Source organism: Equus caballus, chromosome 21 (genome assembly GCF_041296265.1).
Source record: "Equus caballus isolate H_3958 breed thoroughbred chromosome 21, TB-T2T, whole genome shotgun sequence".
Taxonomy (NCBI): Eukaryota; Metazoa; Chordata; class Mammalia; order Perissodactyla; family Equidae; genus Equus; species Equus caballus.
The window spans coordinates 51,066,786-51,079,091 of NC_091704.1; the positions used below are offsets into that span (position 1 = coordinate 51,066,786).

Consider the following 12,306-nt stretch of genomic DNA (forward strand, 5'->3'; position numbering starts at 1 on the left):
ATCATATTTTTGAAAAAGTCATTTTTCAATTAACATCACAAATGACTGTAGAAAGTTCTGTAGACAAGTGGCAGTGTATAAACTCTTTCAGATGAGGAACCATTTATTGCCAAACTATTGAGCATTTCTCGGTATGAATGAGACCAAATCTCAATAATTTGTCTATCCTTTCCTCGTTCACTTTGTATGATATCTTGCATGTTAGGAATTCAGCACATGTTGGTGAGCTTGAGAAAGGCACGCTCATTCGCTCTTCCACGTTGCCGAGGATATTCGTTTACTTATCCAGAGAACGTCAAGAGTCTCATTAAGCTTTATTGGATCTTTAACACTGCTTTCTACACAAATGTTTTCATCTTATCATTGAGTCAAACAGAAGCAAGAAAATATATGTTTTGTTATTCAAATTGTTTAAATTTGAATTTATTAAAATTTAAATTCATCAAATTCATCACATGAGACTATCAAACATTTTGCCTATCCTTTCCTCCATAACATAATTATCATTTATTGAGCACTTGCTATGAATTAAAAACTGTCTAAAGAGATTTATTAGTTCATTTAAGCCTCAATGCAACTTTATAAGGCAGGTACAATTGTCATCACCCCCATTTTATAGAAAAATAAACTTAGATGCAAAGAGTTTATGGAACTTTCCCAAGGACACAGTAGAAATAATTAGCTGACTGAGGATTCAAACTACTGTTGACAAGAATACACAGCCAATTCTTTAGTAGATGCACCGTGCTTTCTCACTGACCAGATCATTAGATTGAGATAATTAATAATGTTTCTCATTTGTAGACTAATTCAACTGCCTTCAGGGGTATTAAGCAGAGCCCTCAAGCACAAAATTATGCAAAAGGCAAAACATGGCTTCTGTCCCTCAGACTTCAGCCTAGTTTCTCTTCATTTTTTCCGTTGCCCACAATAGGGAATTTCATAAGCTATCACTACAGACACGTTAGCTTGGAAAATCATACTTCATTTTTATTCTTTTTTAACAGATTTATTGAGGCATTATTGACCGACAATAAACTGCATATGTTTAAATTATATTATTTGATAAGTTTTGGCATATTCATACACCCATTAAAACATCAGCAACATCAAGATGATGCTCATATCTCTTACCCTGAAAAGTTTCCTGGTGCCCCTTTGTAATACCTCCCTCTCTAACTTCCCAGAACCCAACCACATTTTCAGGTAAATGCGGATCTGCTTTCTGTCAATATCAATTCGATTAGATTGGATTTTCTTGAATTTATACAAATGAAATCATACGCTATTTATTCTCTTTTGTCCTACTTAGCATAATTATCTTGAGATTTTTTTTCATATTGCTGCATGCATCAATAGTTCATCCTTCTAATTTCTGGGTAGTATTCTAGTACATGGAAATACCAAAATTTGCTTATCTGTTCAATTACTGGTTGATATTTAGAGTTGTTTCAAATACTTGGAGATTACAGTACATTTATACACATTTGTGTACAAGCACGCATACAAACATTTGTGTATTAGTATTTGCATAATCATATACTTTTATTTTTCTGGGGTAAAGACCTAGGAGAGCTATGACTGGACCATATGGTGGATACAAGCTTGCTTTTTAAGAAACTGCCGTGTGGTCTAAAGTGGTTATACAGTTTTACATTCCCACCAGCCCGTATGATGGTTCTGATTGATCTACATCCTCACCAACACTTGGTACAGTCATCCTTTTTAATTTTAGCCATTCTAATACGTATAATAGTATCTCTGTTCCTCTTATGGAGATACTATAATGGCTAAAGATGTTGAGCATCTTTTCATACCTTTATGTGCTACCCATATGTGTTTTTGATGCAGTATCTATTAAAATATTTGCCCAGGGGCTGGGCCAGTGGTATAGTGGTTGTTTTCATGCTTTGCTTTGGCGGCCCAAGGTATGCAGGTTCAGAACCCAGGCGTGGACCTAGCACTGCTCATCAAGCAGTGCTGGGACAGAATCCCACATAAAATAGAGGAAGATTCGCACAGATGTTAGCTCAGTGACAATCTTCCTCAAGCAAAAAGAGGAAAATTGGCAACAGATGTTAGCTCAGGGCCAATCTTCCTCACACACACACACAAAAAAGCCTAAATTTTACTGGGTTATTTGTTTATTATTGATTGAAACATACTTATACCTAGATATCTAGATATATAGATATACACACACAATACAAATAAGTCCTTTATCAGATATGTGATTTGAAAATATTTTCTTCCAATCAGTGTCTATATTACCCTTCCCTTAAAGTGATTTTCAAAAATGAGAACTTTTTAATTTTGATGAAATCCAATTTATTAGCTTTTGAATTTATTGGTCCAGCTATTAGTGCCTTATATAGGAAACATCTCCCTGATCCCCAAATTCTTATTCCATGTTTTCTTCTATAAGTTTATTGTGTTTGGTATTATATGTACATCTATGATTCATTTCATTTTCAGCTAATTTTTATATGGTGTGAGGTATTGGTCATAGTTCTTTTTTCTTTTTTGTATATGGATACCTAACGTGTCCAGCACCATTGGTGGCAAAGACTATCCTTTTCACTGAATGGTTTTTGTATCTTTGATGAAATTCATTTGTCCATGTATGTATGGATCTAACTCTGGACCCTCTCTTCTGTTCTAATTATATGTTTATCTATGTGTACAAAAATGACACACTTTTGCGTAGCTTTATAAAACACTTGAAATTAGGTGTGTTTGTCATTTAACTTTTTTTTGCTAAAGTTGTTTGGGAATTCCAGGCCCTTTGTATTTTCATCTGTCAACTGCTACAAAAGAGTCTTCTGGGATTTTTATTGGGACTGTGTTGAGTCTGTCGATCAATGTAGGCAGAACTGATGACATCTTAATGATATTGAATCTATAAACCCACCAAAAAAAGTATATTCTCCACTTATATAGGGCTTTTTTTTTCAGCCATGTTTGTGGTTTTATGTATACAAATCAAGCACATCTAATTTTACATATATTTTCATTGCCTTACTGCAGTGGCAAAAATCTCCAGAACAATGTTAAATAGAAGTGATAAGAGCAGAAATTCTTGCCTTCCTCCTTGTCGTCTGAGGAAATTATTTAGTCTTTCATCATTCAGTATGATGCTATCGTAGGTTTTTTTAAATAATCTTTAGGAAGTTGAGAAAATGTTCTTCTGTTGCTTTGATTCTGACCGTTTTTATCAGGACTAAAATTTGGATTTTGCCAAATGATATTTTCTGTGTCTGTTAGGATGAACATATGGTAAAATGATGCATTATTTTGATTGATTTTTCAAATATTAAACAAGCCCTGCAATGTTGGGATAAATGTCACTTAGCCACATTATACTATCATTATATATTGTTGGATTCAATTTAGCAAATTTAAAAAATAAATTTGCATCTATGTTTATAACAGATATTATTCTATAGTTGTTTTTTTCATGTAAGCCCTTTGGATTTGCTGTCAAGGTAGTAAGACTGTCTTATGGACTATAGGAGGAAGTAGAACATCCTTTGAATTTTCTCCAAGAGTGTGCATAAAATTGACATTTTTTTTTCTCAGATGTTTGGTGGAAATTAAAAGCAAAGATATTGAGGACTAGGATTTTCTTTTTTCTCTGTGTTATAACTACAAATTCTATTTTTCTAATAGTTGTAAGTCTCTTCAGGTTATCCAATTCTTGTATTGCTTGTTTTGCTTTGTTTTCTTTTTTCTTCCTCTTTCAGGGAATTTGTGAATTTCATCAAAGTTGAAAAAAGTTGTTCAAAATATTTTCATATTATCCTTTTTATATCTCTAGTAAGGACCGCCTTCTCTGATATTATTAATTTGTATCTACTTTCTTTTTTTTTTCCTGACCAGTGTGACTAAAATTTTTAAAGTTTATTCATCTTCTCAAAGAACTAATTTTTGGTTTCATTGATTTTTCAATTGTGTTCATTTTTTTCTATTGCATTATTTTTTTGCTCTGATCTTCCTTCTTTTTTCCATCTACATTGAGTTTCATTTGTTCTTATTTTCTATTTCCTTGATTTGGAAGCTGAAGTCACTGATTTGAGACCTAGTATTTTTCTCACATGCGCATTTTGGTGGTATAAATTTCCCTCTAAGTACAGCTTTAGATACATTTCACGATAGTCTGATATTAATATAAGGACTTCATCTTTCTTTAATTACTCTTTTAAGAGTATATTTCTATCCTTTTGTGGTTAGTCTATTTCTACATATATATTTAAAATACGTTTTTTTATAGGAAGCATATAGTTGTGTCTTGCTTTCTGATACATTCTAACATTCTGTACCTTGTAATTGACATATTTAACTTTTGATACTGTTAAATTCATCATCCTGCTATTTATTTTCTGATTGTTTTACCTGTTCTTTGTTTCCTCTTTCTTGTTTTCTGCTTTCTTTGGAGTAATACTGCATTTTATTTTGGATTGCTTTTTATTTCCCTTTATTGCTATCACTCTGTTTTTGCTGAGTATAGAATTTTAGATTTTTGCACTGTCTTTATCTTTATTTCTTTCTTTTTAAATTGTCATTTGTTCCTCTGGATACTTTTAAATTGTTCACTAGTTTTAAGTAATGTGATTATGATGTGCCTGTCTATGGTACGCTTCATTCCTTTTGTGCTTGAAGTTTATTAAGCTTCTTGGATCTGTGAATTTATGGCTTTTCCCCGACTTGGAAAATTTTTCTGTACTACCTATCATCTCTCTTTCAGAGCATTTACTTATAGTTATTTTAGGTCTCTTGAAAGTGTGGCACAGCTCACTGATAATCTCTTTATTTCTTTGTCAGTGTTTTTTCCTCTTAGTCATTTTGAATACTTTCCATTCACCATCATCTTCAAGTTTACTAATCATTTTTTCTGCAATATCTAATCTTTAATTTCATTTAGTTTTCATCTCATAGATTGTAGTTTTTTCTCTAGAAGTGCTATTAAGGACATATATCTATCATTATCCATGTAAACATATATTCTTTCCTTATTGTTTCCTCTATCTTATTAAACATATGGACTGTAGCAAAAATAACATTTTTATATCTTTGTCAGCTAATTCTATTAAATATTTCATTTCTGTGTTGGTTTCAATCGACGGATATTTCTTTGCTGTCACATTTTCCTGTTTTTTGCATGCCTGTAATTTTTTACTGGATAACAAAGGATGTGCTTTTACTGTGTTTCGGGACGGATAGTATTGCATTTTTGTAAATCCTCTTCAGCTATGTTCAGATGTGTAGTTAAGTTACTTGAAACAGTTTGATCCTTTGGACCTTGCTTTTGTGCCTTTTTAGCAGGCCTTTGTCCAGGACTAATTTTGCTCATACATCAGGTAGGAACTTTCTGAGCAGTCTACCAAAGCCCCGTGAGTTATGAGTTTTCCCACTTTGGCTGGTGGGAACAAGAACTCTTCTCAGTCACATGCCAATTCACAGTTTTGCTCCTTCTAATCCCAGTGATTGGTTACTTCTGGGGCTTCCTTTTATCTGCTCCAATGCAGATTCTGATAAATTCTCAGCTGAAGAGTTGAGTGGGATCTTCTTCACATTTCTGTGGTTCACTCTCTATGGCGCTCTCTCTTCTGAAGGACTCTGCTCAGGGAATTCTAGCTACCTTGGTGTCCCCAGATTCTCAGCATTACCTCCTGAACTCAGGATTGACAGACTCCATTTGGGCTCCCACTTCTTGTATTATTATCTAGGAGCCCTCCCAGGCAGCAAGCCAGGGAAGTTTCAGAGATCACATCATTCCGTCCTCTTTTCTCAGGGATTACTGTCCTTGTTTCCTGGTGTCTAATGCTTCAAAACTAATTGTTTCATATATTTCATCTGGTTTTTAGTTTTTTGGGGGAGAGAGAGGTGGTAAGTCTAGACCACGTTATTCCATATTTGCCAGAAGAGGACATTCAAAATATCATCTTTAAACGTGTTTTTGATTATATAATTGTAGTCATTCATTTTAGAAAACATAGATTGCACAAGAAAGTTTGTAGCAAATAAGATATTTTTAATTCTCCCCTCAACAGATACCCACTGCTATTTTATTCTACTTCCATCAAGTATTCAAACTTTGAAATAATTTATCAACTCTCTAATTTTTATTAAGTAGATCACCTTAAAATATACATATAGGTTTATATATTTTTATTAATTGTGAATATTTGCTAATTTCATTAAACTTCTTAATAAACTATTTGCTGTATAAATACACTATCTTGTAAGTGATACATCACTAATAGAAAATTAGATTTATTTTTTCCTCAGCACACAATTTTAAGAATAAATTTTCTGGGTAAAAGATTGATAGTAAAATTTGCAACCTTGCTTCACACTGTATAAAAGTGGCTGATAAATTTTTAAGTTCATATGTCTTCCAGAAATATTTGCTTTTTATGGGGTACTCAAAACTTGAAAAAACAATGAACAGTAGTTTTAACTGTAAAATCTCAAGAATTATGACAAAGAGAAGAAAAACATTGAGAGAACAAATTAATCTCAAAGGATGTTCCTAAAATTATACTGCAAAGTCTGTGGATATATAAGGCCATGCCGGAAACTATAGCATATAGGCTGATTCCTGTTGGCATAAAAATGTGTGCAAAAAAACCACACAGCTTTCAATATCCAATTATAGTGTGAAAAAAAACAGCAATAATTCAGCAAGGAGACAACATTGTAATATGTGACTCTTTAGGTTGCTCTGATAGAATTTAGAAGGATGACTGATCCCCAGAGCAGAAATAGGTTTTGATAAGCATCATGGAGATACATTTTCCAGGGAAAGTTTGGAAACTAATTCTCACCCCACTGGTAAATCTGTTCATCAAACATATTTTCTGAAATACATCTGCCACTTGCAACATGAGATTATAGTTACAATTAGCAGCTGTTGTCAGCTCCGCTTCATCTCATTAGTAATCATGGATTTCCCGAGCTATAGGGTTGATTATAGCTTTACAGGTTCGGAAAGAACATGTTGTCTCATTTCACACCGATTTTATGCTCAACATATTTAAAGTTCAACGAATTTTAGAAGAAATCCTTTTTACTGCAGTCAAATCGACAAGTAGGTACAAAACAAACTCACTGGTGAGAAATTTAGTTATGCCTCAGTAAAATGTACATGATTCCACCATAAGGTGGAAGAAGTGAATAAGTGCATTCCTATATATCAGAGCTTCCCTATTATTTGCTTGATTTTATTACAGAGAGTAAAATAATAATTTAAAAATAATGTCACTAATATCTGCAAAAAAAACCAAAAAATGATTTGAACTATTTGTTCAAGCACTGTATAGCCACAGTCTCACTTTGAAGGGGAATGAAGCTTTCATACTTCATGAAGTACGAAAGCATGAAAGCTAGGAAAAGCGTTTCTGGAAAGCAGGAGATAGAAAGGAAAGAGCAAACCTATAGCCTCATTATGTTATGGAAGATGCACCTGGAATTCAGTAAAGGAAAAGGAATGCTATCTTTGACATGTTTCTGCATATTACTGATTTGCTCTTATGTCTGTAACTTAATTTACATTTTTTGTAACATGGAAATACAGGGATCCGATATGTGTTTGATTCTTAATATTAGAACATAAAAATGAAAAGCAAAGAAACTTAAACCAGAGTTCAACTTCCACAGGCTGTTCTCTTGTGCTTTCTCCCTTGTTATTGTGGTCTATATGGTTGGATCTTGTCTTGGCACATGTGTTCATTCAAAAGATTGTGCTAGTGGTCTTGTTTTAAAACTTACTGTTCAAAATTCAATGTAAGAAGATTAATAAAATATTGTTGTTTTAATAGACTGTCTGCTGGCACATAGGGATTGCTTTGTCCTGTGTTGTTTATCAGGTCTTTCTGGTCATTTGTTGTAATCCGGTGTATTTATTATTAATAGGTAAACCAGAACGTCCTATGCTGTGTTGAAAATAGAGCATTGGCTTCTAAATAAAAGGAAGTAATTTCTGGCCTTTGAGAAATAGTGAGACATCATTTGCACAAGGGCAAATTTCTGAATATAGACCTGAAAGTTTGCAGTGTTAATGTTAAAGTGAGCTATTTTTAAACCATCAAAGTGATTCTCCTTCATGAATTCTTAACTTGAAAAACAGTGCCTTTCAAGGTTAAACCTAAGAGTAGGCAGCGAGAAACTCAGACTTATTTTGATCGCGCATCAGCTCCAAGTGAGGCAAAGCTGGACTCATAGAATGTTAGAATTGTTAGCTGTCCTTCAATCATAGGAACCCCCTTGCTATTCTCTATGGCAAGTAGCAATGGGCTTTAGATTTTGATCTTCAATACAAACGGTAGGAAGAAATCCAAGGTCTATTTTCAGCCAGAAGCAGATAATGGTTAACTATTGACCTTTCCAACAATGGAGAGAAATATGTACAGGTGAATATCATGACTTGAGTTTCGTTGAACACATAGATGTGGTTGAGTTATGTTCTTTTACTTTGCTTTCTTTGTGTTCATGTTACACTTGTTTTCACTCATAAGCAGAATTTGGTGTAAGTATTTAAGGAAATTAGAACATTTGAAAAAATGTTCTAGTGACTTTATCAGCTCATATTAGGAACCAAATTGTAGGGGGGGTTGACACGTAGAGAGAGGAAAGACTATATTTCATTTTATTTTAGTACTATTAACCAATATAGATTAAAAAGAGAAAATTTAATATGACTTCCTCAATTTTAGTACATTAATAGTTACTTTAAAAATAAGATCTATCTCAGAACCTAGTCTGACAATGAATTGTTGGTTAAAACCCAGTCTAACTTTTGTTTCTAGGACATACGTATATATATGTATATATAGATACACACCATTATGCATTTTTATATATTTATTTTTATGTCTAGGTTTCTCATTATCCTCTATCTCCTTAGGATTTTCCACACCAGAAGTATATCTATTCTTGAACAGTGACCATATGTCATATGAGGTTTTTTTTAATCTCCCAAATTCTTTTTATATCACCATGTAGGAAAATTATCAAGGGAATACTACCATTTCTATATAGCTCCATCATCTATTGCACAATCTTCCCAAAGACAAACAAGAAGGTGACAGAGCTGGTTCTATACATTGGGAGTGAGGTACAGAAAGGAACCTGAGACCAACTATGTAAAGTTCTTGGCTAGTCCACCTTTGAGATGAAATCCAATGTATATATGTTTTCGACATACCCAAATACTCACTTTGAAATAGTATCTTTGAGTCGGAAACAATTACTTTCTAAACTTTAGCAGAAAATAAATTAGGCAAAAACCATGATGTACTATACTAAATTTTTACAATTATTTTGGAAATCTGAATTTACTGATGAATTCCTTAAGTTCAACATAGTTCTCACAGCAATAGACTTGAGTCATGGTTTCTTTATTAAAACAACCAAAACAACAAAAATATCATAGAACTTAGATAAATATATTTTCACCCAATATTTTAAATATTATCAATGTTGCACAATATTTAGAACATTGGCTGCTAAATATCTATTGCTTATGTTTGTCAAAATCAGTGCCCGATAGTGAATATATTACAGATTTATGACGGGAGCTGTAATTCCCTAATTCACAGATCAAAAAGGGGTTCATTTGCTAAGTGCCTTTAATAAGATAACTAGAAAAATGTGAACTACACCCAATGCTGATTAGTCAGTTAGTTATCTGTCATTGTTATTCCTTTTTCTGTCCTCATTCTAACCAATCTATACCATTGTCTCTAACTTTGCTATGCAAAACCTTATCTGTAGACCTACAACATGCAATTCACCCAAGAGTATCTTAGAAAGGCAGAAAGAATCCTAGCTCCCACACCAGACCTACTGAGTCAGAATCTGTTTTTAACAAGATCCCAACATGATTCATATGATCACTAATGTTTGAGAAACACTTAGTTTTCTATATGGCTCAGTTAAACACCCAGCAGCAGAAATTTCCAACAGATGCGAAAATGTTAGATAATATTAGTCGTGTATAGCCATCCAGATAATTGAAGATAATCTCCCTTCTCAAGGTCTTTAATCAATCATACCTGCAAAGTTACTTTTACCCTAGAAAGAAACATATTCCCAAGTTCCAGGAAGTAGGAGGTGGACATCTTTTTTGTGGGGGAGGGTAAGCCAACCATAGAGTGATACAAAGTTCATGTGACATCATCCATATCCAGCTCTGATGAAAAAGAGTCACAGAACTCTGTGTAATGTGTCATTTCATTTTTGTATGGAAAGTGTTGGAGGGATAGATTGGAGGATGGCCTTTGATCGGCTGAGATGTTCCTTGAATAGAGAGCCATTCAAGAGGAGTGTATTTTACAAAAGCCTCTCTATATTCATTTATCCTCATAAGGACTATGTGGACACGTGTGCTTATGTGTTTTAACATAATTTCAATTTATGTAATGAATTTGACTCTATCAAGTGTAATATGACTGCTTCATATGTTTCAAGCACTTAACAGGTCTATGATAGGATAAATAAATCAAGTGACAACTGAAAACTCAAAAGTTGCCACTAGGATTCATGAGTATAAATCATGACTCCAAAGAACGCATAATCATAGAATAACAGAAACAGCCAAATATATCAAATTGTCTAAATGGCAATTATATTAAATAACAATGCAAGAAAATTATTAGCCTTTTTCTGGTCATGTCTTTATCAGAACATTTTGTGAATTGCCTATAAGAAATAGTAGATCAACTAATAATCTTAAAACAATGCCTGGATTTATGAATCTCTTTTCTGCAGATACTCTGTTGATCGGCATACTGATATGGACAGGATTTTTAGTATCCACTCGGAAAATGGCTCTATTTTCACTTTGAAGACCCTTGACCGGGAATCATCTCCTTGGCACAACATCACCATTACAGCCACAGAAATAAGTAAGTTAGAAATACATCCATCTGAACACATTATTTTTCACCAAAGTAATAAAATGATGCCATTAAGTAGATTCTCATTCTTGTGTGGAATGATTTTATCATTAACAAGATCTGAGAGAAATGATTTAGAGTGTACTGGATTTTTAAATTGTTTTAATGATTGTCAAATATTTTGTTTATTTTAAACTTGATTTTCTTTTTACACCTTCCTGTGGGATAGAAATATAATCTTATATAATTGATCAGTCTGAGAAAATTCTCTCTTACAAATAGTATTTCATTCTCAATCACAGTCTCTTCTTTTTATCATGCTTTCCATCTGGATCATGTAAGAATGCTGAGCTATCCATCAGCAATCCAATCAAGAAAGTGAATACCACCGAAATGATCTGTTGCTAAGTTACAAATGGGGCGAGTGGTATCCTGGCTTCTCTGTAAATGAGACTGAAATCTTACACATGTTCTCGTTGCAGATAACTCAAAACAAAGTAGCCAGGTCCCTGTCTTCATCAGAATTCTGGATATCAATGACCATGCTCCAGAATTTGCCATGTACTATGAAACATTTGTTTGTGAAAATGCAAAACCTGGTCAGGTAAATCAAATTATTGTAAACTTTAAAAATTTTCCTCTTCACAAAGGCATTTGACATTACAGTAATTAACTTGCACAGTTTTTTTTATGCAAAATATTGTCAATCCTCTTTGTCACTTATTTATCTCCTTTTACCAAAAAACCCACAAAGATTTTAAAAGGATGACTTTTAAAATTGTTTTTATTATGGAATCCATGAGGTAATAGGAAAAATTATAATATATGCTTTAATTCCTATACCAGATCTATAACGAGTATCATATATATATAAAGTTCCTACCAGGATTCATAATTATGCTGATAATCCGTTATTTTCATGAATAGAATGGAAACACATTAGATAAAACACGAAGTATGAAAATGAAATTGTCCTATGTTAGTATAAAGGGAATTGGAGTAATTTTTTGTTCATCACATTTTGCCACTTTTAATTGCCCAGTCAGGACATTTTGGCTTGATATAATTTATATTTTGTTTGTGTTTTTTTTTACTTTAATATTATTGAGATGAAAAAGACTTTTTCAGAGTTACAAAGTCCCCTACAAAGTAATATTTAAGATCTCTCTAATTTTAAGCAAATGTAGGATCCGTTCATTTTTGACACTAATCTAGTATTTTACAAATGACGGTAACTGCACAAATTTTACTGAAAGAAATTTTAACCAGTTGTTTAGATATTTCTTTAAGGAAAAAGAAAATAGATGTTAAGACTATATAATTCCATCATGTCTTTTTAAATATAGAAAACAAATTGAAATACAGTCTTTCTTCTGTTTCATTGGAGATTGTAATGGACTGAACGTTT

At 32.9% G+C, this 12,306-nt stretch overlaps 1 protein-coding gene across 2 annotated transcripts in view; it reads left to right on the plus strand.

Annotated features, from left to right (window-relative positions):
- The window catches only part of CDH9 (cadherin 9), a 139,255-nt gene that overhangs the window by 109,760 nt on the left and 17,189 nt on the right, over positions 1-12,306 (plus strand). For both annotated transcript variants that reach the window (XM_005604334.4, XM_070245948.1), the window contains exons 8-9: positions 10,771-10,907; positions 11,381-11,502. In XM_005604334.4, the coding sequence (XP_005604391.3) occupies positions 10,771-10,907; positions 11,381-11,502 (259 nt within the window). The remainder of the gene's footprint in view (positions 1-10,770; positions 10,908-11,380; positions 11,503-12,306) is intronic.